The sequence below is a fragment of the Diadema antillarum genome, unplaced genomic scaffold (assembly GCF_040938485.1).
Source record: "Diadema antillarum isolate AM-2024a unplaced genomic scaffold, OU_Dant_1.0 seq00000764_RagTag, whole genome shotgun sequence".
Classification (NCBI taxonomy): Eukaryota; Metazoa; Echinodermata; class Echinoidea; order Diadematoida; family Diadematidae; genus Diadema; species Diadema antillarum.
This window is the reverse complement of record NW_027271654.1, coordinates 657846-685652: the sequence shown is the minus strand read 5'-3', so window position 1 is coordinate 685652 and position 27807 is coordinate 657846. Positions and strand designations below refer to the sequence as shown.

Sequence of the window (27807 nt, the reverse complement as noted above, 5' to 3'; positions counted from 1 at the left end):
ATAGCAGATCGCACGGCAGTGGGAACCCAGCATTAGTGTGTACGAGACCAGTGCTATAACAGACGACCTCCTCATAGAGTACTGTACACAAAGAAATTTCAGTGCATTTAAGTTTCTTCAATTTGTAGTCAGGGCTCCTCGATTGGTTTTTCCTTTGAGCTCAGCCAATGGGTATGGCATGACTTGTATTTGAAATTGCAGAGACAATTATCATAGTGCACAGGAGCTTCATATTAGTGTCTTGATGTTAACTTTGTAAAAAAATGTGCAAATTTCTCTCGGTATTTCCGCTGCAAGAAATATTCCACATTTACACATTTTCCTACATAAACTTGTCAACAGCACACGGATGCATGAACTCTAATCCTAATCAGGCACAGGGATACTGAGAAAATCATGTCCAGTGATATGTACTCCTGTCCTCGTAATGTTGACGAGGTTCCTGGTAGTTACAGATAACAATTCTGTATCATTTGCCTCCATTTCCAATCATGCTGCCATCTCTGAGAGAAAATTGTTTGATGCTGCATTTGCTAAAATGCATGGATTTACTCTGGATTCATTCCTGCAAAGACAAGCAAATATAAGAGGAAATCAGTGCAACTGGTAATATACAGTTTTTTACTAGATTTTGCAAATCATGTGACACATTGCATGGTATTGTGTAACACTATACTTTCCTATGTTTTCTTGTATACTGGTTTATGATTTGTTTTAATATGGAAAGTCACTTGCACTGCCTGATACCAAGGCAAGCACAAATCAGATGTACCATGGCCTACTTGCTGTGTACAGCAAACAATCTTACTGTTCCCTGAATTCTGTTAGGTAAGCAAGATCTTTATGTCTGATATTTTCAATGTGTGGCAGAAACTGGCATGACTATTTCTTTCAAGTCTGATCAATATAACTAATTTGTAAACCAAACTTTTGGATTGGTTCCCAAACACACATAGTGAAAATAGGACAAGACTATGCATACTGCCAAATGATGTCTCCACATATACAAGTGTATACCTAATTCTCAATACAAAGTGGTAAGAAAGTAAACATTGCACTTATTACCCTACACTTGTTTAAATTTGTTAATAATTTGTTGAGTCTTTTTATTTCTCCTCCACTGTAATTATTCTACGAGTCACACTGGCACTTTTGTGACAAAGTCTCCATATATGTTCCTACAATCATTCAGTCTATTACTGGGGACTGGTGTGATCCCTTCATACTGGATCACCTGAAGAAAAGACACCTCAACAATCAATCCACTTTGAATGATGCTCAGAATCTTTCTCAAATGTACCACGGAGGTTAAATTCCTGTGTTGGATGTGGACATGTAAACTCTGATCAAGCAATAATACCCATCCCCACTAACTTCTTCCTGTAATAATATCCCACCTTAAGTTTTACTTGCTGAGTGGATGTGGACATGTCAGATTCTGATCAAGCAATATTACCCATCGAGACTAACTTCTTCATGTAATAATAGCCCACCTTTAGTTTTACTTGCTGAGTGGATCACTTGTAGGATACATCGGCCGAATTCTTCCAGGATGAGGGACTCGGCCAGATTTGAAGGGTGACTGCTCCTCTCGCTCTCATCGGCCTGGGCCATCAGACACTGCAGCGTTGCCTCGGCAACCTCCTTGGTGATGAAGGAGAAAGGCAATCTGAGGAGAAGATGGGAGAAAATCTCACTCTGTCAGTACTGCCAATGATTTCGGCCCTCCTCCCCCCCCCCACTTTTTTTTTCACCATACATAGGAATACATAGGGTGTCACAACTTTGCTCCATCCCCCACCCCACTTGTTTTACGCCGGAAGTGGAACTAGAAAAAATTATACTTTGAAGTGTGAGCATGGTAAGGCCTTCGAGTTTGCCCTGAGGACCATTTTTTTTGGCTTGTCAGCTGACGAAACCAGGAAGTGGGCCCCCTCCCACCCACCCCCCCCCCCCCCCCCCCCCCCCCCACACACACACACGCTTTTGAAAACGTGGCACCGGCCATAGCTGTATACCTATGAGGGCAAAGGTCAACTACCAATCACCAATCAAGTCCTGTGATATTTTTGCTGTAGAAATTATCGCCTTGTCCTCATTCAATTGGTAACTCTTAATTTTTTTCTCCATTTTCCTATGTTTGAGAAATTTCAGATGGAATTGGTTATTTTTAGCAAATTTGCACAAGTTAAAAAAATACCTGGGGGGTCTTTCACACACCCGAGTATCGGAAATTCACCTTCCATGCAGTCTCTAATCTAAATTACACATAGCACTACCATAGCATATTGCTTACAATTTGAGAAAAGAAGACTTGAAAAGATTCCTTAATTTGAGGGTTTTGTCTGTCTCTCCCCCCAACCCCCTTTCGGGCTATTCCAGTTCCCCCCTACCTATCCCAGGTGGAGAATTGTGCCTATACATATTCTATTACCCAAGCAACAATATCTGCAAAGTCTGGTGAAAATTTGACCATGCATTCTCAAGACGATGAAAATGTACAATTAAGGCCCCATATGTCGTGCTACTTCTGGCTAGTGCAATATTCTAGAACGCGCAAAAGATATCTTCACATTTTTCTCTGCACATTTTGAATTGGTTTAAATATGGGTTTCGTCAGTGGTGCCTCTATGGTACATGTGTGTGTGTGTGTGTGTGTGTGTGTGCATGCATGTGCCCTAGTAGACTTCATTTGAGCGCGTGTGTGTGTGCAGTACTCGTAGATTCTATGCAGGCTGTACATTCAAATAGATCAGGCAGCACAACTTTTCTGTGAATGGATGAAAATATTCGAGTATAACGCAATTGCACAGCACAAATTCGAGATTCTGTTCTTGAGTTGCTCATCGCAAAATATTAATCGGGCAAAAATATCAGCGTTTACATTAGTTTCTTTTTTTAAAAATAATATCTACTGTATGAGGTGTAACAATGTCAAACTGTGCATTGACTGGTACTTAATGACAGAAGACTGTGATGACATCCTCAGAGAGTACAAAAAAATTTGTATCACCACTTATCACATCTACCAGTGCTCACCTCTCCCCTGCATCACTGAACTCCTTGGTCTTGGTTGGGTAATCCTGCAGCTGTGAGGAGAGCTTTGTGCGGGCGGCCGTCTGTTGCTGGACCCTCACCTCTGCTGCATCGGCCAGGTGCATGAGGGTCTTGCGCTCGGGGCTCTCTTCAAAGTTCTTGCAGCCGACACACTTGCAAATCGACGAGCACAGGATTTTTGCCTGTTCAGAGTAGAATTGGTCATGAAGCCTTCATGTTAGCTTCACGTCTGGATTTACATTTATCTACTCACATCAGCCCTTTGCAAGCTATGAAGTCTCAGTATAGAATCGGTAACAGAGGTCCAACTCAGAAGAAAAAGATGAAGGCATCTATTGTTCTGAATATGACAACATCATACACTTATAAGACAGGCTAGCAAAGCTGGAATAACTAGAATTATCACTCAATGTGATTAATACCCCCACCTAAAACTGAGGGAGTTCGCTCAATCAGCAACTATTTTGTATGCTTTTTATCCACACACAAAAAAATTATTTCAATGGCAGTGCATTGTTCAACATAGAATAAATGCATTTTGCTCACTGATAGTCACACGTGCCATATCTCCAGTCAAGTACTCAAAAACTGAGTAAGATGAATAAACTTGCAATTGCTATAATTTTCATTAAAAAATATTGTAACCATGGCAACACAATGTTAGACATTAACAAAAAATTATGTTTGCACAACTATATATCACAACCGTCACATGTGCTAAATTTCAACTTAAATGCTCAGAAGCTGACGGAGTTAGCTGAATTCATATTATTGTATGATTTTCATTTGAAATATGCTGTTACCACGGCAATACATTTTTAAACAATGTCATAAGATAAATTTTGCATGTTTAGGTAATGCAGTGATAACATGTGCCAAATTTGAAGTCAAATGCTTAGAGACTGAGGGAGTAAGCTGAATCCACAATATTTTTGTATGCTTGTTACAGAAAAAATGCTGTTCACGTGGCAACGCATTGTAAACAATGACGAAAGATTAAGTTCGCACATCTGCTTACTAGCAGTCACATGTGACGAATTTCAAGCTAAATGCTTAAAGACTGAGGGAGTTTGCTAAATCCATAATATTTTTGTATGATTAGTGAAAAAATGCTGCTAACATGGCAACGCATTGTTCAACATTGACAGAAGATGTGTTCTACACATCTACATACTGTAGTGGTCACATGTGCGAAACTTCAAGTCAAATACTAAAAAACTCATGGGCCCGAATTCACGCAGGTGGTACACTCTTTGTCCATGGTTTAAATCATGGACAAAGACCATAGTTTTGTATGGAGCACCAAGTGTTGCATGGCCTATTTCGTTACAAAATCAGTCATTTCGGCAATGAAATGTTCATTTCCTTAGAAACTGTTAACATTTCATTGACAAAATGATCATTTCTTCAACGAAATGACTGATGTCGTAACAAAATAGGCCATGGGACACTTGGCGCCCCATACAAATTACGGTCTTTGTCCATGGTTTAAACCATAGACAAAGATTGTACCACCTTTGTGAATTCGGGCCAAGGAGTTAGGTCAATCGACATTCCACATTTCTATGTCTGATTGGTATGAAAACTGCTGTTGCCATGGCAACACATTTATTCACACACAAAAAAAGTGGGATTATAATCATCATTGCTTGTTAAACAAGGCAAGTGCCGAAATATGTCTTGCCCACAAATGTACCACAACACATTTGTAAAAATCTAAACTTGATTGTTATAAAGTGGAATCGAGGCAAAGTGTTAGTACAAGAGCTTTGTAAAACAAGAATTATTTGCAAAGAAAATGGCCTGAAAAAGAACATGGAACAGTATATTTCAATAATTGTGAAAATGTCATATGGTTGACAAAAAATGGTGAACATACAATTTGATTGTGAGAAAGAACATGATCGGAAAAAAAAAAGAGAAAAAAATACTCTGTAAGATATAAACAAAGTCAAAGTTAACATTGGCCCCTGAAAGTTTGTTGACCCCTGTCTGTGACTTTTGACCTTGTGGTGATCTTCAACTTCCCAAGAGACATCTACCACCAAAGTTTGGTCACAAACAGTCTTACCAAGCAAAAGTTATAAGCCATACATTGGCCCCTGAAAGTTTGTTGACTCCTGTCTGTGACCTTTGACCTAGTGGTGATCTTCAACTCCCCAAGAGACATCTACCACCAAAGATTGGCCGCAAACAATCCTACCGAGCAAAAATTATAAGCCACAATCGAAACGCTCCATAAAAACTTAACATTGGCCCCTAAAAGTTCGTTGACCCATGTTTGTGACCTTTGACCTTGTGGTGACCTTCAACTCCCCAAGGGATACTTACCATTTAAGTTTGATCACAAACGGATATACCAATCAAAAGTTATGAGCCATAATCGAAATGCGCCGTAAAAACTTAACATTGACCTCTAAAAGTTCATTGACTCCTGTTTGTGACCTTTGACCTTGTGGTGACCTTCAACTCCCCATGGGACACCTACCATTTAAGTTTGGTCACAAACAGACATACCAATCAAAAGTTATGAGCCATAATCAAAACGCGCCGTAAAAACTGAACATTGGCCCTTTAAAGTTCGTTGACCCCTGCTTATGACTTTGACCTTGAGGTGAACTTCCTGTTTGGTAACACGTGTAACTTCACGTAAACACTCTTCACTCAAAGTTTGATTGACATTGAAGCACTCAGTATGAAGTAATTTAAGTTTTTGTAGCATTACGGATGGACCAACGACGGACAGACGCCGCAGGCGATCCCTTAGTCTCCCCTCACCTCCGGTGGGCTTGACAAAAACCAGTTGTCAATGTGTTCAAGTCTTAACCTCATTCAAATACATTATGCAAGATATGAATCATCTCTCATTTTTGTAATGACAAAAAATGTTATGCTACGTTTATCAAATATTTTCTGACTGGTTTCACCAAATACGCACCTGTTCTTATTCTAAACTGTCAGATGAAATGAAACAGATCTTCAAACTGATACAGGAAAAAAAAAAAAATCAGAGAAATCAATTTACTCCTCTCCACTCCTTTACCTCGTAGCATTCACAGTAGTTCTTGAGGCAGCCCGAGCGCTTGCAGTTGCAGCCCTTGTTGTGCCGCCTGTTGCTCTCCCCGTTTTGGCCCTTGCCTATCTTGGGATGGAAGGCCAGCGGGTTGCGATCCAGGCAGGCCTTGACAGCCTTGGTCCGCTCCTCTTCGTGTTCCAGATTGTTCAGGCAGTTGTGGCAGTTGCAGTTGCGGCAGAACTCGCCATTGGCAAAGCAGTCACAGTACCTGTGTTTTGGTAGCACAGTATGAGGATATCATTCTCACAACGTTCTACATCATTATAAAGCCAGATTTGCTCATCTGGGTATATGCACGGCTGGTGGCATTAGATGGAGCTGTTTGCCTGAATTAAGGCTCATACTGCAAAACTGGTAATTTTTGCGTGAGTAATTTTTTCGCCCTCAGCAGGTTTATTGATTTCCATTTGTTTTAAATTCCGTGCCTTCAAAACATTAGATAGTGTTAATTTCACAAACCAAAATATTTGTAAGTTTCTATTTTTGCACTAGTTTCTGGTAGGGAGAGTACACAAAAATTTCCACATCGCAAAAATTTCCACATCACAAAAATTTCCACTGTTACAGTATGCAGAGCCTTGGCTGCCCCAGTAGCATCGATACACCATAAATATCACCAGGGACTGCAAGAGCAACACTTTCAAAAAGTTTATAGATTCTGCAAGCTATCTAGATCTATATTAAAACCACAGAGTGAGAGAGTATTCTGCATCACCAAACCTGTTGCTGTTTGGGACCTCTGTTATTCCTCTCACTACTACTGATTTGTCATTATCATAGTCAGCTAGAAATAAGAATAAGTCCATAAATTAAACTACAAAACATCTGGTCTACACCTATGCAGCATCAAGGTATGGTCAAGAACATTCTCATTTAGGGTAAATTGGTCGGAGACTGAAGTATTTTGAAGGGGTTTCTTAGCAAATTTGTTCCTTCTGTACTTGTCTCACAAGAAAAGAGAAGGAAGACTATTACTTTCATGCATAATTCAAAACCTGGATATCTGTACAGATGCCAACTGACAAGCTGATAAAACAGTCTGCAGGAATAAAACTAAACTAGAAATGTCGCTACAGCGACTGGTTATATCCCCGCCAAACAACATTTCATAAGCTTTGGTCAAAAAACTGAGGAAGTAGTTAAATCCACAAGATCTTTCCTTGATCTTCTGCCATTAATATGCCGTTACCATGGCAACGTACTTTCGGGTACTGTCGAAAAATGCGTCTTGCACATCTACAACCAAAGGCACACATCTGTACCAAGTTTCATGGAAATTGGGCAAAAACTGAGGAAGTAGTTTGCAACACAAAATTTTCCATCATTTTGGCTCATAATATGTGAGCTGTTACCATGGCAACATACTTTTTGTCACTGTCAAGAAATGTGTCATGCTGACCTATATCCTAAGACAAACATTCAATATGAATTCCATGAGAATTGGAAGAACACTGATGAAGCAGTTTTGCCATGAAGCATTTTGCCCTATATTTTACCAATAACATGACGTTACCATGGCAACGCACTTTTTGCCACTGCGGAAATATGTGTCTTGCACATTAACATATTCAGATGAACATCTGTACCTAATTTCATAAAAATTGATCAAAAACTGTGGGAGGAGTTCGCGACGCAAGATTTGTACCCATTTTTGCCCATAATATGCCGTTACCATGGCAACGTACTTTTGGGTACTGTCAAAAAATACGTCTTGCACATCTACAACCCAAGGCACACATCTGTGCCAAGTTTTATGGGAATCGGTTGAAAACTGAGGAAGTAGTTCGCGACGCAAGATTTGTACCCATTTTTGCCCATAATATGCCGTTACCATGGCAACGTACTTTTGGGTACTGTCAAAAAATACGTCTTGCACATCTACAACCCAAGGCACACATCTGTGCCAAGTTTTATGGGAATCGGTTGAAAACTGAGGAAGTAGTTCGCGACGCAAGATTTGTACCCATATTTGCCCATAATATGCCGTTACCATGGCAACGTACTTTTGGGTACTGTCAAAAAATATGTCTTGCACATCTACAACCCAAGGCACACATCTGTGCCAAGTTTTATGGGAATCGGTTGAAAACTGAGGAAGTAGTTCGCGACGCAAGATTTGCAACGGACCGACCGCCCGACCGACCGCCCGCTGATTCCTATATACCCCCTTCAAACTTCGTTTGGCGGGGGTATAAAGATATGACAATATTGAGTAGCATGACAATTTAAAACACTTCTGCAGTAACAGAAAAACACCATCTTGGCATATTACTACAGAGACACATGAGAGAAAGATGAAATAAAAAATCACATGTGAACTCTGTTGACTGAATTATACCCACACTGAATATATTCAATTTTGATCAAGGTGAGTGGAATACGTTCTGCAATATGATTCGTTGAAATTAATCAATCGAATTCATCAATATCATATAGTCATCACACAGGTGACTGTCATGAATGTATGTTTTGGTAGATATAAAATGTATTGTATGGTTGCTTAAATGAGTGCTATGTACACAGGTTGACCAGATTAGTGGAGAAGTTTCTATTTTGGTATAGCTACAGTACACACGTGTGAGGGGAGAGAACTCACCCACTCTAGAATGTTCTAGGAAGTGCCTACATATTTGGCTAAGTGATGCAATACATACACTGTCCTTGTAGCCCAATGTGATTGGTAGTTATTTTTAGGTACAATATTATGCACATAACTAGACAGTGAGTCAACTAGGGTTTCTAGAAGGCTCTTGAAATCACAAGTACGTAGCCCCAGGTTGGAGAGAATTACTGAACCTTCAAGAAAATGTGAAGGTACCTACATATTTCAAGCCACAGAAATTCTAAAGTAGGCAGAGTACCCAACACCTCTGCTTTGAGAGTTATGTCACTTCTGAGTCTGAAGTGACTTGTTATAGTCAGTCCTGTGTTACCTGCTGACCTGCAATATTTGTGGAGATAACGCTTCACTGTAATGCATGTAAAGTGATTACATTATCATTGTACTGATATATAACTGTTTTATTGATCGCTGTCTGTATATAAAATATTACTATTAAATAAACCGCCTGAACATCAGTTTATTGGTTCTTTTGTGGGATTATTCTCAGTGTGATTTTGGTCATAACATGACAATAAATGTATAATAATAAAGAGATTTGTTGAGACATGAAACTTACAATTTGAGACAAGCTGACTTTGTGCAGTTGCATGGTTTCCGGGGCCGGTTTCCTGATGCATCAGTTGCAAGAAGCCTGTGGAGAATTACAACCAACCAAAATGTAATAACGAAAAGACAATGATAAAAAAAAGTGGCCTGTTGTCAAGTTTTCACAGCAGTATTGTAAAGGTCTAAGTGATTATTACTGACACACAAGAATAGTTACATTTATTGGCATCTCCTAGAGTGTAAAAGCGTGTAATACTCAAAATACAAGATGCAGTCTTGGCTGCTTGTGGTGGAAGAGTCATGTTTTGGTTGGATAGAAATCAGAACTCATATAATTTACTGTTCAAGAAGTGGCACAATCCGTCTTTTGGTTTAGAAGACATTCACTCACACAGTGAAAACCACTGAACATACATCCTGTATATGTAACATAGAGACATTAATGACGGAATAGTTGTGAAATTGACCTTGTGATGTCTGTTGTGTTTAAAAGTGCTCAAATGATAGCCAAACACTCCCTTTTTAAAAATTCTTGGGTGAAGTTACAGCTAAAAAAAAGATAATTACATTCATAATGAAAGTGCTGTGACCTTTGACCTTGGCTGCTGACCTATAATCACCATTCTCATGTTCACACAAATGATTGTCTGTTTATTTCTACCCTGCCTACCACCATACATCATTGCTGGACATTTCTTACCACATCACGGAGCATTTTTTTACGAAGTAATAACTGAGAATACCCCCCCCAAAAAAACAAAAAACAAGAGACCCGCAGGTCTAGCGCTCACCTGAGTATCGCAAGTTCACCTTTCACGCAGTCACTAATCTAAATTATTCACAGCTCTACCAAAATTTGACCAGGCACTCTCAAGTAGAAGATGAAAATGTACAATAAGGTCCCATTTTTTTAAAGATTCCTTAATTTGGGGGGATTGGGGCCCCCTGGGGCCCTCTGGGAGGGGCATGGTGCTCATTTTGATAAATTGTGATCCTGATCCCCTTGGGATGCTACTTGCCAAGTTTGACGAAAATCCATCATGAGGTTTTCAGGAAGAAGATGAAAATGTACAATTTAGGCCCCCATTTGGACCTTCCCAACCACCCCACCCCCCCCCCTCCCCGAGGGGCACCCCTGGATCTCCTATGAACAAACTTGAAACTACAGTCATTAATGTACTCACTCATAGTATTATCTTAGCTCTATAACTTCTGATACTAGAGAAGATTTTAAAAGATTCCTTCATTTTGGGGGTGTGGGCCCCCCGGGGGCCCCCTGGGTGGGGCATGGTGCCCATTTTAACAAATTGAGATCCTAACCCCTTAGGGATGCTACCTGCCAAGTTTGGTGAAAATGGGTCATGGGATTCTTAAGAAGAAGATGAAAATGTACAATTTAGGCCCCATTAGAACCCCTCCCCACCCCCCTCCCCTGGGTCCCAAGGGGGGCACCCCTGATTCTGCCATGAACAAACTTGAAACTACAGTCATCAATGTACTAACTCATAGTATTAACTTAGCTCTATCACTTCTGGTTCTAGAGAAGAAGATTTTTACAGATTCCTTAATTTTGGGGGGTTTGGGCCCCCCTGGGGACCCCCTGGGTGGGGCATGGTGCCCATTTTAACAAATTGAGTTCCTAACCCCCTAGGGATGCTACCTGCCAAGTTTGGTGAAAATGGGTCATGGGATTCTTAAGAAGAAGATGAAAATGTACAATTTAGGCCCCATTAGAACCCCTCCCCACCCCCCTCCCCTGGGTCCCAAGGGGGGCACCCCTGATTCTGCCATGAACAAACTTGAAACTACAGTCATCAATGTACTAACTCATAGTATTAACTTAGCTCTATCACTTCTGGTTCTAGAGAAGAAGATTTTTACAGATTCCTTAATTTTGGGGGGTTTGGGCCCCCCTGGGGGCCCCCTGGGTGGGGCATGGTGCCCATTTTAACAAATTGAGTTCCTAACCCCCTAGGGATGCTACCTGCCAAGTTTGGTGAAAATGGGTCATGGGATTCTTAAGAAGAAGATGAAAATGTACAATTTAGGCCCCATTAGAACCCCTCCCCACCCCCCTCCCCTGGGTCCCAAGGGGGGCACCCCTGATTCTGCCATGAACAAACTTGAAACTACAGTCATCAATGTACTAACTCATAGTATTAACTTAGCTCTATCACTTCTGGTTCTAGAGAAGAAGATTTTTACAGATTCCTTAATTTTGGGGGGTTTGGGCCCCCCTGGGGGCCCCCTGGGTGGGGCATGGTGCCCATTTTAACAAATTGAGTTCCTAACCCCCTAGGGATGCTACCTGCCAAGTTTGATGAAAATCGGTCTTGGGGTTTTCAAGAAGAAGATGAAAATGTAAAAAGTTTACGCACGACGCACGACGGACGACGCACGACGCACGACGGACGACGGACGACGGACGACGGACGACGCACGACGCACGACGCACGACGCACGACGGACGCCGGACGAAGGGCGATCGCAATAGCTCACTTGAGCCTTTGGCTCAGGTGAGCTAAAAAGTACCATCATTTTGACCTTGACTTTTTACCAACATTATTTCACAAATACACTTGTCTATTCACTCCTACTTGTTCTACTAAATCATATGATCACTGGATATTCCTGGATTAAGTTATTGCTGAACTTATGAAATTTGTGAGCAAAGTCAGTGACCCTTGACCTTTGACCTTGAGGGATTTTTGTCAAAAGTCTAATCCACTCATGTAGAATACAATTGTTCTTGGGCCAAGCATAACTATCTCCTTGTGAAATAACCTTACATCCTTTTATCGAATTGATTGAAATTCAGACGCATCTTAATGGGAACAAAACAAACACATTCAGACAAATGGCCAAACGATATGTAATACACAACATCTGTAACGTCCGTCATTACACGAAATTCTATAGATAACACAGAAACATAATTTCCCCCGCAAAAAATGAACACCACACCCATTCATGCACAAGAAACAATATGATCCGAATGAGCAAAAGCTACGATGTACAATGTACATGTATACACAGTGATGCCCAGAGAGGGAATATATTGTGATAAGGAAACTCACCCATTGCTTGTGGTGTGCTTAGCTGGCGGTGGTGGGGCTGGGGGCTGGCTGGGTGCTCCACTTGACTTGGAGGACGCAGCAGGGATGACTGCCTGGGAGGATTGATTGCCAACTTGTTGCTGGGTTACGATAAAAAAAACCACAAGTCATCACGTAAATAAAACAACATACACATGTACATTGCTGGCAGCAACGGCTGAGAGTAGACATTGGTTTCACTATGCTGTCCAGTCAAATCTTCATTCAGACTATACATATACATGTATGCACAGAAAGACAGGTTCGTATTTGGAAAGAAAAAATAAAACAAAATAAAACACAACTAGTATAGATAAAACACACCAGAACAAAACATCACACAAAGCGCCCAAACTCTACTAGGTTTTACAACATCTCATGGCAACATCACTAGAAGGAGGTATAGAAATCCCATAAACATCATGTCTCGAAGCCTCTCTGTGATGCTGGATTAGATGCAACATCAATTCCTAACTACTCACCTGGGCGAGATATTGTGTGGGTATTACAGCGTAGCCCTGGAGTAGATTGCCACCTGCTGACATGAGAGTGGTGCCTTGCAGGAGCTTCCCCGGATTGATGATCTTCACTTGAGCATTGGCAGGCATGATGAATCTCGGCTGGTTACCAGACTGAGCTGGTGCTGTGCTCTTGGCTGAACTCTGGGGTATGGAAAGAAAGAAAAAAAACATTGGTCATAATCACTTTAAAAAAGAAACACACAAAAATATGAACATCAATAATGTTCACATTAGATGAACTCTAGAGTGAGAGTATAGAGATGATTACATAGAAAACATACACACACACACACACACACACACACACACACACACACACACACACACACACACACACATAAAACCCCTCTCTATCCAAACCCTTTGTCCATCCTGTAAGATGGCACCTGAGGCCACCACCTGAGGCCGCATCTTAGCCTACACTTGTAGTACACATTTGGTATTGAAATAATCATAAATGCCATTACAAAGTACAAATGCATGTCTGATCTGTGACAGATTAATCTAACTGCAATGAAGATAAGGACGGGGTATTACAACATATTGAATTCTGACTACTTGATACACAAATAACATATTAATTAAATAAAAGGTCTGCGTAGCCCCATAGATGCAAACTGCTGTTTAAGTTCGGAATTCAGTTTGTCTGCTTTATCTATCCAATTGTACGGATGAAATCATTCTAACAAAATCAATGATGTTCACATCATATCAATATTGCAAACAAGAGTACTTGAAATGACATGGATATGATTACATGTATAACAACCACGTATATCAACATACTAATTTCATCCTATCTCAAGATATAAAGGTGGAGGAGACCACAATTGATAAGAAGTTCTCTTGACTGGGATAAAGCCTCTGGGCGATAGGGTATCTTATATTCTTTGTAATTCTCCCTTGTTTTCAACTAAAGGAATTCTGTCTTTACGATATTGACAGTGGATTTAATGTGACCCTCCTGATGTCTGTTGTTGGCTTTTTTTGAATGCAATAATCACAAGTGTTTGATGGCGGTAGCAGCTTCGCCATAGGAAAGGAATAGACAGCCATACCTGGGCAGGCGCAATAGGGACGTTGACTGTTCTCTGTGAAGAGCTGCCGGCTGATGATACCGTTGTGACAGCAGGGGCTGGAGCTATTGGCTTAGCATTGGCCAGTTGTATCATTGATTTCGCTTTGTGTTAAAGTAAAATGCAAACAATAAACACAGAGGATTTAGCGTATAAATTGTTGACAGTACAACAATACACATACAGTGTAATAAATTTGATTCTTTATTCCCAAAATGACATCGAAAAAAAAATCTTTCCTAGATAACACACTAATTTAAATGAAAGGAATATGAAGCAATGTAGACATGACAAGTGGAACAGGAAGGACAAAATGCTACAAGTACTGACAACCTACCCCAAACCATGCGAATATAATCACAGATTCTTAGATGGCAATAACATATTAAACATAAGATCCTCAAATTTGTAGTATTTACTTCAAGTATTTACTTCACTGTAGCTATAACTTCATAATCTCCTTCTAGATTTAAACAGCTGTTCACTGAAAAGAGCCACGAAAAAGTTTACTTTGAATTCAGATTTCCATCAATGTGAAGCACCTTTTTCATCTGGATAATGTCACTGCACTATCCATGTTCATGTCTAAGACAAGACAAACAACAGAATAATGAGTACATATGTAGATTACTTTGTACTTAGAGTCAATTGTACACACATATTGCTGTCTTGATTAAAAGTACAAGTTGGTACCCATAAACTGCTTCATGTCATCTACTCAAGGAATGAACTTGTACCTTGTGTAGTTGTAGTGGTAGCATTTGTAGAAACCGTCACAAGTCTGACATATGGGAACTTTGTCCCTGACATGTTGACTGCTTGGACATTGGCTGGAGTGGTCAAGTTTCCTGCTGGCCTAATTGCTGTCACACCAGGAGCCAGCTGCTGCTGCGCTTGACCACTAGGGTGGATTTGAACTGGTACCGGTGATGCTGCGGCAATGCCAGGTACCTGAAAAGGACAGCATTCCCATTTAAAAATGTGTAAAAGTTTTCTTATGGTATTTTTTTATTATTTTTTTTTTTTTGGGGGGGGGGGAAGGAGGATATTGAATATATGGTTGCATAATATTATGCTTTTCTACACAGGACATCTTTTAATTATCCTCGTCAAACATACAACAACAACAACAACAACGAAATCCTATACTTAAAAGTATTACTTCACACTTTTTTCCACGGCTGCTATGGGGCACTACCAATGCAACATTTACTACAACAAGAAAAAATGATGACATCTTGTAACTTCATGCTACAAACATTGTGCACAAAAGCCAGGAGCATTACAAGAAAACCACTGGTTGGTAATCTTATGCATAAGGATGCCTTTAGGATAAGAATAATCAGTGATGAAAGTAATGAGAACTTTATTGTACTTACAGAAGAGGCACCTGCTGTACTTATTACATTGACAACCTTGGCCACGGCTCCAGAACTTAAAGTGATTGTCCCTGGATTACCGGTAGTACCTTTCACAAGAATGGTCTGCCCCACTGGAGCAGACGCCGGCGCAATCTTCTTTGGCGTCGTCGGACTCGCCAGCGTGATTGTCTTGCCAGGGCTTTTGGCAGGAGGTAGTGCGATCTTATTAGCGAGGGTGCCAGTTTGTTTACCTGGTGACGAAGACAAAACAATGTTCTTTGGAATGGAGCTCCCTTGTGACACAGTTATGACCTTGATGGGTGACCCACTGGGAATTATTTGTTTTCCATCTGCAGTTTGCAAAATTTGGATCTTTGTCCCCGTACTTGGTCCCGACGCAGCCGCAGAAGATGCTGAGGGCGCTTTGGTCCCAGGTGTCCGTGTGATAACCACTTTGGTTATATTTTGTTCCGATCCTGAGGAGGCAGAAGCAGGAAGAGCTCGCTTAACTGCCTGCAAAAGGGCCTTCTGGTCACCATCGCTCTGAATGATCATCCGCTGGCCAGACAGATTTGCTAACATCTGGGGCGTCAAAACTTGGACTGGTGTCGGCTGTGATATTGGCACTGCTGCTGTTGCATTCACTGTGACTGTAGAGCTGTTCTCCACCGCTGCCTTGTTAGGACCCTCATCCTCTGTCTTTATGATGATATTCTCGGGCGCTTCGGTGCCACCGTTCGTCTCTCCCGTCATGTTCTCATCCGCCGATGACATGCTGAACGCGTTACGGAAAAACGAAGTAGACTGGGACTGGTGCGGACTTGACAGATGTCATCTGGTCATTCTTCACCACAACTATCTCATATAGTTACCTGTAGAATGTAAGATGGAAATGACAACACATTTTATGTCATTAATCATCATCTGTATTCATCCCTGGCCCAGTTTTCTGTTATTCTACTAAGCATTGACCATTTTCACAGTTGTACATATAGTACAGTGGAAATGCATCCAGATGCAAAATTAATACGGCCACCACAAAGAAGTCTATTTATATACTGTATACGCTGAATATTTCGCGAGGTTTTAATTTTCGTGAATTTCGCGAGTCAGCTGCTATTTGCGAAATTAAAAACACGCGAAAATATTGACTCTAATACCGATTTGAATGTGATGTATGCGTATACATTTCTCCGTTCAGTACATGACTCCATGATCGCGAATTTAACCACTCGCAATATTGTCGGGAAGTCCCGATTCGCAAAAATTTAGACTCGCGAAATATATGGCGTATACAGTAAGTCCTGTTGATTAAAAAGACACTATTGTACATGTACAGGTATAAGTAAATAATGCCACAAGGAGTGAAAGACAGGTTAGATATGAATGCAGAGCACAAGATTCTGTATTCTCAATGGCATTATATTCAGACTCTTGTAATGTGACATGAAGTGGGGTCTATAATGAAATATTGTATGCATGTAATATCTCATTAGGAGCTTAATAAATTATGATTTTTACCATCGCCAAGGAAGGAGGTTAAGCGATTGTCGGCGTTGGTTGGTCTGTTTGCAAAATAACTCAAAAAGTTCTGAACGGATTTGAATGAAATTTGAAGGAAAAGTCAATAATGAAACAAGGCAAGTGCCAAAATGTGTCTCGCCCATTCGTGTAGAAGAAATTAATGTTTTTCTAACTCCCGGAAATTCATTGACCCTGCCTATGACCTCTGACCTTGTGGTGACCTTCAACTCCCCAAGGGACATCTTCTATCCAAGTGTGGTCACAAATGGACATAGGGATCAAAAGTTTTGAGCCATAATCAAAATGCGCCGTAAAAACTTAACATTGGGCCCTGAAAAATTGTTGACCCCTGTCTGTGACCTTTGACCTTGTGATGAACTTCAGCTCCCCAAGAAACATCTACCAACCACGTTTGGTCACAAACGGACATAGGGATCAAAAGTTATGAGCCATAATCAAAACGCGCTGTAAAAACTGAACATTGGGCCCTAAGAGTTCATTGACCCCTGTCTGTGACCTTTGACCGTGACATGACCTTCATGTTTGGTAAAATGTGTAACTTTGTATAACCACTCTTCCCTCCAAGTTTGATTGAAATTGAAGACCTCAGTAGAGAGTTATTTAAGTTTTTGTAGCGTTATGGACAGATGACGGACGGACGGACGGCAGACGGACACGCTGCAGGTGATCCCATAGTCTCCCCTCACCTCCGGTGGGCTCGACAAAAAGGAACAGATGATTAAACTTTGGTAGTGATTCAAAAATTTGTATAAATTTTTAATCTTTTGGCATATATGTAAGGTCAGTGAACTTGAAAGTTCTAGCTGAGTATACTAGAAGTTTACGTATGCTTACTAAAGCGTGTGCTCTGCTCAGGCAAGGCGCTGCATACAATTAAAACAAAAGGCTTCTATATTGGGAAATTGCATGCGTGTATATGGGCGGAAATGAATTGCTGGCTCAGTGGAGGTCTGCGCTGTCTGAGTGCTTTTCTAGTTTTCTTGGTCGTTTTTCTGTTTGCCACAGAAGGAGATAAAATAAGCCATGATTCATTTCAATTAGATTAGCCGATCGAATTTCTTTGAAAAGAACGATCACTGTCACTTGCACAATTCTTACAAGTACATTCCATTCCATATGAATATTTCATTTTATATCTTGGACATGAACAAGAAGCATGTATGTTGCTATGGCTACTTGTATGCCTCCAACATATTGCAATCTTCTCCTAATAGGTGTACAGTACAATATATTGCCAATCATGTGAGACAACAATTTCACACGATTGGCAAATAATCACTGTCTGGTAATCATACACCAATTTTCATTACAACACTTTGAGCCACTGGAAAACAGGTAAAATTTCAGCATGTTCACAAGACCTCTGATCCCACGTGAATGGCCAAGAAATTTTCCATACATCATCACTGTTTGTGCGGTAATGCACGCACAAAATTGTTAAATACACCGTTACCAAATTTAACTAGAAATTTCGTGCTCGGCGGGTCGCGCAGCCGAGCACATGTATCCCCCGAACCCACAGCATCAAGAAGCATACCCTAGTGGATTTACCTTTTCATGTATAAAGACGGAACAAGCGAGGGCGCCATCACCAAAAACCATAGGCATCTTTGTCTTATCATAATACACCTTCATGCCAAATTTGAAGATGATCGAAGAAGAACTGCAGCCAGTAGAGCGTCCACAAGCACACCCTATTGGATTTACCTTTTCATGTATAAAGACGGAACAAGCGAGGGCACCATCACCAAAAACCATAGGCATCTTTGCCTTATCATAATACACCTTCATGCCAACTTTGAAGATGATCGAAGATCTGCAGCCAGTAGAGCGCTCACAAGCAGACCCTATTGAATTTACCTTTTCATGTATAAAGACGGAACAAGCGAGGGCGCCATCACCAAAAACAATAGGCCTCTTCGTCTTATCATAATACACCTTCATGCCAAGTTTGAAGATGATCGAAGAAGAACTGCAGCCAGTAGAGCGCTCACAAGCAGACCCTATTGAATTTACCTTTTCATGTATAAAGACGGAACAAGCGAGGGCGCCATCACCAAAAACAATAGGCATCTTTGTCTAACCATAATACACCTTCATGGCAAGTTTGAAGATGATCGAAGGAGAACTGAAGCCAGTAGAGCGCTCACAAGCAGACGCTATTGGATTTACCTTTTCATGTATAAAGACGGAACAAGCGAGGGCGCCATCACCAAAAACAATAGGCGTCTTCGTCTAACCATAATACACCTTCATGCCAAGTTTGAAGATGATCGAAGAAGAACTGCAGCCAGTAGAGCGCTCACAAGCAGACCCTATTGGATTTACCTTTTCATGTATAAAGACGGAACCAGCGAGGGCGCCATCACCAAAAACAATAGGTGTCTTCGTCTAACCATAATACACCTTCATGCCAACTTTGAAGATGATCGGAAAAGAAATGCAGCTGGTAGAGCGCTCACAACGAAATCTCTGCGGCGGTGGCGGCGGCGGACGCTGATGCGGACGCAGCGCGACGAGGCCAAATCCACAGTATCCTCCGAACTCTGTTCGGGGGATACAATTACGCTGCTTATTGTATACAAACAATCATTTCCACAGCATGGGGAAACTAGTACAATTTCAGCATCAAACAATGTAATTTATTATTTCAGTCTGACTTTTGACCCTTGATCATTGACCTCTCATCCAAACGTTCAAGGAGAATCAATGTCAGGAATGTCAGGTAAATACATGTGCAATGTACATGTATAAGCACCAAGTGTTATGAAGGTACCTTTAGCCATTTCGAAGATATTGAGGAATATAGTGAAATTTAGCATTTTAACTTGACCTTTGACCTGTCAAGTTTGACTTTATGACCAAGAGCTTTCCCTAGAGAATCCCAATCTGGTAATAATTTACACACTAAGTTTCATAAAATTGCATTGAAGCACTGTAGAGATATTGCTATGCATAAGAGGAAATGCTGAAATTTTACCATTTGACCTTGACCTTTGACCCTATTACCCTAAACTTTCCCCAAAGAATCTTGATCTGGCAATACATGGATACAGTACGTTTCATGAAAAATATGTTTAGGCACTGCAGATGTGGGAAATAAGAAAATTTAGCATTGGACCTTGATCATTGACCTTGAGTGTGTGTGCCCAAAAGTCATTAGACACAACTTCATCCGCTCATACATGTACATGTACTCTGTACAAACATGTACGCAAGTTTCATTTGGATTCCTCTAGCAGTTCATAAATCACATGTACAGTAGTACATCATCCACAAAATCAATTACGGACAGATGGATGGACGGACAACCTGAAAACATACTAATCTAGCGCCTCAAGTGCCACTTTGCGGTGCAGATGAGTTGACTTTGACCTTTGACCTCTGGCTGATTTCACCCAAAATCTAATCAAGTAATTGCCCAATTATATTTTATACTTGGACCAAGTTTGGTAAATTTCCACTCAATATTATTCAAGTTATCGCATAACCAATGGGGACGGATGTACAGACGGATGAACAACCCGAAAACATGCCTCAGGCACCCTTTGGGCAGAGGCATAAAAAGGGGGAGATCAAGTGAGTATAGTGCTCACCTTGGAGTATTGCCAGTTCACATTCCAACCATTCTTGCAGACTGATACCCTAAAAAAGAACTTGAAGCTGTTTTTTTGTTTGTTTGTTTGTTTGTTTGTTTGTTTGTTTGTTTTTTTGGTGTTTTTTTTTGGGGGGGGGGGGCTCCAGGGGACATGGCGTTCATTCACATCTTGTACCATACTGGCGATACCTGATAAGTTTGTAAAAATTTCACCATGCATTCAAAAAGAAGACCAAGTGTGAAAACTGGTCCCCACTTTGGTGCCAGCTGCAAGGGGGTCACCCCTGGATCCATCAAACAAGCTCCAAAGTACACTCTGTTAATGTACATTTTATTTCCTCAGAGCATTTCTGGTTTTAAAGAAAACAATTTTTAAATCTTCTCTACTTTGGGGGTTCTGGGACACCAAGGAGTTTTCAAGAAGAAGTTGGAAATGTGAAAACTGGGCCCCAATTTAGTCCCCTCCCTCCACCCCCAAGGGAGGCACCCAAAGATCTGCCATGAAGAAACTTGGAACTACAGTCATCAATGCATGAGGCACAATCAATGCACAACACATACCAAACACCAGACTATGAATGATTGCAACAGCTTGGCTTAGGACAGACAACTAAGACCCAAATATTTCACTGCAAGGACTGTATGACTACTCAGCTACCACTTTCAAATCACATGAAGATATTCACAAAATACATTTATCAGTAAAGCAGGCTGCAAACAATGTCATGCAGTTATTACCATAAAGTACAAATGTACCATGCAGTAGAGCACAAATTACATTTCTAAACTTTGCACCAGAGGCATGTACCAAACTGTGAATGCACTGGATAGTTTCCAGTATATTGTATGTGAATGCCACCATAATGTGCAGGGATGCCAAGTTCAAAAAAATTTTATGAGTGAGATTTTCATGACTTGGCATCTCGACATGCGGATGTGCGCGCAAGCAAGGGTGTGGGAGGGGTTTTTCCCCCCTGTGGCATCCCACAGTAGGGAGCTTTTTCAATTTTTAGCTCTGAATGGTGCGATCAGGTGCATACTTAATTAAGTGACTATTTTTTACTTATTTTGAAAGACAAAAGGGAAATATATCTTCATTTGCAACTATCAATTCAATCTTTTGAGCTATACTCATTATTACAGGCCCAAGTTGCAGACTTGGCCCGATTCGTGAGAAAAATGGGTGTCATGCGTGAGATCGTGAGATTGCCCCTAAATGCTTGAGTCTCACGCAGAGTGCGTGAGACTTGGTAGCTCTAAATGTGTCTTTACTATGCTATCAAGTATCTCAGACTACGATGTGATAATGTACTGTGCTATAAAATGTAGTCTCAGCCATTAAAGTGATAGGGAAACAATACTAGTAGCTCAGTTTTCTGTATGTACAACTTAATTTGTATGTACAATGCAGTACACTGCATGTGTAAAATTATAGAGTGTCCCATCTCTATGGTATGTACATGTACATGTACATGCAATGCATCTCACTGCAATGCCACTTTTCCAAAATGATAGAAAACAGAAATCTTGCAATAATGCATCTAATTTGGATTACTGAGTATACTGGGTGATTCAAATATTCCACCTTGACCTCAGATCACAACCTTTGCAAAATTGGGTTCATTAATTTCCTCCAAAAAGAGAGGAGGTCATGTTTTCATTGGCATTAGTTGGTTCGCTTTGGTTCGCTTGTCTGTGTGCAAAATGACTCAAAAAAGTTGTGAACGGATTTGAATGGAACTTACAGGCAAGGTTGAGAATTACACAAGAAAGAAGGAACAGATTATTAAATTTGGGTAGTGATCCTGGAAATGTTATGGATTTCATGAAGGATTTTCGATATTTTGGCAGGTAGGGTTAATGAACTTGAGAGTTCAAGCTGCGCATTTTTTGAGGTTTGCAACTTGCACTAAAGTGCGTGCTCTACTTTGTGTAGTTTCTGCTAGGGCGAGGCGGGCCATAGGGCGAGGCGTGCCATGCAGCTAGAAGTTGATGACATAACAAAAGGCTTCCATACTGGGAAATCAGCCGATTTTCAGCATGCACACATATGGGTGGAAATAACTATCTACACGTGTAAATGGAAGAACAAGATCAGAGGTGGAAATGAGCTGCTTGCCGGAGGTCTGCGCTCTAAGAGTGCTTCTCTAGTTTGTTCTGTAATACTGTTGCTACATACAGTTGTAGCACGCACTGTGAGACTTCAATATACATGTCTGTACTGTACATCTATATAAATGTTAAATTGTAATGTGAAATGCTTTCTATGATACACAAGATATCTATTGATCTATTTTGCCACCCAACAAATGACATGGAAGAATGTGATCTATTTTTTTTTTTTATATCCTTGCTTGCCTGATTATATAATACAAAAATATCGTCCAAATTCTGAGTGTCAATGGCCTATTAACATGTTCATAGCCACATGCATTAAACTATGATAACATCAAAGACTGTCTCATCACTGCACTGATGTACACACTGTATCATCAACGGAAATTACAGGATTTGCTCTCAATAGCTGTACCAGGTACCAGTATACAATCGTATCACCCTTGCTCTTGCCATAGCTTGTGCAATGCCCAGGGGTTAAATGGCTTGTTACACCATGTGCATATCCCAAGTATGAGTCTGATTGCATGGTATAAAATACTTCTTGAGCGATTGCACATACAGTAAAATTTGGACCTTTGACATCATTTGTTCCCCAATGGACAAGAGGAAAGTTGTGATCTACAATGTAGGCTCGGAGGTGAAATTAAACGAAGTCAGGAGTGCAAGGCAGAGTATAGAATATTCGTATGACACAAACATGTACCCAGGATGTAACTTCATGCATTCATAGTCTGCACTGAAGCTTCAAAGCGAGCAAATACATTTGTACATGTACATGAGTATGTAGCGACAATATTGTACTGTGAGGAAGTGATTTCTTTGTGTTTATCTGGACAGTGACTTCCTCTCATGAGTGATGATTGACACTGCTGATGCCAACAAGAATTAAGAACTTCCCAGAATTAACATGAAATTTTGAGTAATAATGATAATGATAATAATAATCATAATCATAATCATAATAGTAATGATAATAATAATAAATAATAATAATAATAATAATAATAATAATAATAATAATAATAATAATAATAATAATAATAATAATAATAATAATAATAATAATAATACTAATAATAATAATAATAATATTGAATAATATTGAGGAAGATTTACATTGCAATTCGAGAGTGCCAACAAACAGAAACCCACTTGCATTACAATATACCTGGAAAGACAAAGGGGAGGTAACCATATGTACTACATTAGAATCTTAGGGGAGATAAACTGAAATATTATTATAAGAATTGAAATAATTACTACAGGACTGTATTTCCTGAATTAAAAACATACATACAATAGTGTGAATATCACATGCACTAAAACAGTGAGAATTGTGCACTTGAAGACACAATGCTCACAGGTACAACACTCATTACTTATGCTGATACAATTATCACAGCTTTTCAGAGATGCCAACTTCCTGACATAAAAAACAGATGGAATATCATCAAAACTCAGAATTTAGAGAGGAAAATCAGATTTTCATGAAATCTTGACACAACCACTAGCCTGTTGGCCCTGGGCCAGTGAGAGAAAAAAAATGTTTCCCTTGTAAGAATGGGCAAGTGAAATGTTGCTACTTTATCAACAATGAGAAAATTGTAAAGCACTGGCATATTTCACGCCCATATAAAGTAGGCTTGTAGTTCAACATTTTTGGAGGGGTTGCAGGAATTTAGTAGTACATCTTTCTATATATATGATGATACAGTTTCCTGCAGCTTTCTTTGGTTCACATTGCCTTCATTTTTTTTTCATTTAAAAGATGAAAAGTCATACTTTTAAGAGGCAATTGGATTATCATATTTCAATCTGTTTATCATATTAAATGCAATAAAATTGTATTGGTTGCCATTTCTGACTTTTGAATGATATTGCTTTGTTTTATGTTTTATGAGTCACAAATTGGCCAAGATTTTTGATTTTTGATTTTTGATTTTTTTTTTTTTTTTTTTTTTTTTTTTTGGGGGGGGGGGGTTTGCTTTGTTTCTCTTTCGTACATGGAGGTTGTGATGTTTACCTTTGTACCGTTGTGAAGAGTGCATGCATTGCACCAATATTTGTTGCTGCATACTAAATTGAACATGGTACAAACAACATCCTTCTTTTGTTTCTTCGAACCTTCGAAATATCAAGATCTTTACAAAGGGGTATATTACCTGTGTTATGTGAACTGGTTCTACAAGGATAGATTTATGTGTATAAGTAAATGGTCATCTATCACTGAAATAACCAAGTATGTGGCAGTTCAGCTGGACTGGATATTTTCTTTTCAACATTTAATGGTCTCAATATTAAATGAAAGCAAGACATCATTCAGAGGGGTGAAAATTTAGCATCAATATTTTTCAAACAAATGGGAAAACCTGTTAATAACCGCATATAGGCATCACCATAGTCACCAGAGAAACTTCAGATCAATGACATCTTATATTACAAGCAGCAAATACAAAATCAGTGTTGGATTCTCTGCATGTGCATGCTGCATAGATGCAGAATAAAATGAGTCCAAATCCTCAGTATGTAACAAGAAATCTGGACAGGGGATTGGGCACCTTGGACTCTTTTCATGGCATTGGTACATGAGAATGCTCCTACATCTGTACTCAGACAGCAGTCTTAACATCTTATTTATCCCTGCTTGTTTCAGCAGTGTACCTGGTGTATGTTACAAACATCAGAAAATGTTAGTTGGACAAACAAAATAAAAAATGCAATTAAAATCCGAAAGATTTTATTTTGTACCCCATGAAATAGTGTGGTTTCTTTTCTTTTCTTTTTTAAAAATTCTAATCCAAAATTATGGGGGAAAAAAGGCAACGCTTTTGATGGAGGTTGAGTAAAAATGGGGCTTGATATATTTAGGTGAAACATTACTAGAGATATCAACTCAAACCCAAGTCCAAATACTAAGGGATCTGGAATCCAGCACAGACCACATTCTTCTTTCAACTTTCTTAGCTTAATACAAATGTAAGCAATATACAGGATTGGATATGTTACTTCCTAGCTTTGTGTGTGTGTATGTGTGTGGGTGTGGGTATGTGTATATACACATGTACATTAATAGTATTTCACTTTATGGGGAAGGAAAAGGTACTGGCATACTTCTGCCATCTGAGCCACTGAAGATGGATAGGAAAGAGTTATATTTGTACCCTCTCTCCTCAGGACTTTAATACTATTCACCCCCCCCTTTTTTTTAAGGCTTTCCATCACCCCAACCCTAACTCTATCTAGATTATCTACGTAGGCAACCCTAGATATCTATAGATCTATATCTGGGTTGTCCAAATGATTCAGAACATTAACTTATCACCATTTTTTTTTTTTTTTTTTAGTCTGAGATCCACTTACCGCGTTAGCTTAGGCTCTTACATTTACAAAGTTTTTATAGGCCCAGTTACATTGAATATGATTCCTTTTTTAAAATTCTATTTGAATTTGGAAAGACACCGCAGCCAATCTGCGAGATCTTCGTGGCAGTGGCCCACTGCCTGAACGTGCCCTGGGCCCCGTTACACAAAAGTTACGATCAAACGCAAGTCAAGAAGATCAAACGCAAGTCCCAAATGCTCCATTCTGATTGGTTGAAAATCAAGTAGCGTATGATTTTCTTGACTTGCGTTTGATCATAACTTTTATGCAACAGGGCCCTGGCCTGATGGTTGAGAAGCACGGTCCCAACGTTAGAACACTACAGTCACTAGGCAAGGCTTGTATTGTAGGGGTTTTCTTCGAATAATGTACAGATCTCGTGTAGAAAGTAGAACCTGGATATTCAATTCTAGATGGGGCATGGGAAGACCTCTTGCCAGAACATTCCAATGAATCTAATATGTAAACATCAACCTGGTTCAATTTTTGTAATTCTAATTACATCTAAAGTAATACATTCAAAACAATGTAACATGTATTGTTACGTGTCCCCACAGACAGGGTTTGTATTCCTGCCAAATAGTATGGTTGGGGCACCACCTATCGGCAGGGCACCTTCCCATCGGCACCCTGCGTATCGTGGCTGTTTGCGTATAGAACGAAAAGGTACGCGCGGGATTAAGTGTCATTAGCTATAAAGACAATAAAAACGAAGAAACAAAAATCAAACTCAAACAAACCAAGCTAAAAATTACACATCCGCTCAGTAACGACGCATGTCTGTGAAATTCACGTGTATTACCTATGGCCTGTGAAATTCACGTGTATTACCTATGCTGCGCGAAGAAAACGGAACGCACGCACTAAAATTGCGCTATTTTAAAACGGAGATTCATAATCAACGAGACGGTCACGACATTCAAAACTGCAGTATTTATGGCATATTTGAGGTAAGAATTAGGCGGATTTGTGTTATATTTTTAGAATAAACAAGCTACAGATCCTTGGGGTGACGATACGTGGTACCCCCAACCCTACTACGTACTGTCCTACTATTTCTAGTAGGCCCTATACATGTGAAAATGGTTTGTGAAAATAAATTGAAATTGAATTGAATTAAGAATGCCGACTTATATGGCACAACCACAAGGGACCACAGCAACACTTTGAAATGATACACATTATATTAGCAGTGGGGAGAATTACCCTCGGCCTCGGTGTCTTCTTGCACACCACACTGCACTGATCAGTACGTTACCTACCGACGGTCTATACACACGACCTGCTGTGTCACTGCCGGGTACGACCGGTGCAGTGCACCAACATGACTGCGGTCAGTTCGCTCCCTTGCCTTGGGCATACACAATACAATACACTCGGTGCACTCCAACTTCCTTTTACGTGGCGCATAAGGCACCATAAAAACGAGCAAGCCAGTTATTATTTCATGAATATTTGCTTTCATATATTACTGATTAGTATTTTAGCAGGTGAAAGTGGTAATCATATCTATGATCAACCAAAAAATAACACGGTAAAAAATAAATAATATGAAGACAAGGAGAAAATCTTACGGAATTTATGGGCATCATCGGTCAACATTTGTTCAAAATCACGCGCCGCCTATTGAACATATCCCATTGTAATAATGTTGAGGGTACGGATCAGAAAGTGTAGCCTCGAAAGAAATGGAAAATAGTTATTTTTTTGTACGTTAGAATTAAGTTTCAAACAAAATTCTTACATTATATAATATAAAATACTTCAAAATATTAATTTTATTTGATTTTTTTCGGTACCTAGGAAAAAA

The 27807-nt window shown here is 39.9% G+C and overlaps 1 protein-coding gene across 1 annotated transcript; it reads right to left on the bottom strand.

The window, feature by feature from the left end:
• Positions 1–415: 415 nt before the first annotated feature.
• Positions 416–27619, bottom strand: LOC139738688 (protein lin-54 homolog). Its single transcript, XM_071649319.1, has 11 exons — positions 27572–27619; positions 15374–16227; positions 14732–14945; positions 13977–14098; positions 12880–13059; positions 12380–12498; positions 9313–9387; positions 6101–6341; positions 3040–3239; positions 1494–1669; positions 416–565 (listed from the first exon to the last, which is right to left on the bottom strand). The coding sequence occupies exons 2-11, from the start codon at positions 16127–16129 to the stop codon at positions 549–551; spliced, it is 2100 nt and encodes a 699-aa protein (XP_071505420.1). The 5' UTR covers positions 16130–16227; positions 27572–27619; the 3' UTR covers positions 416–548.
• Positions 27620–27807: the final 188 nt, after the last annotated feature.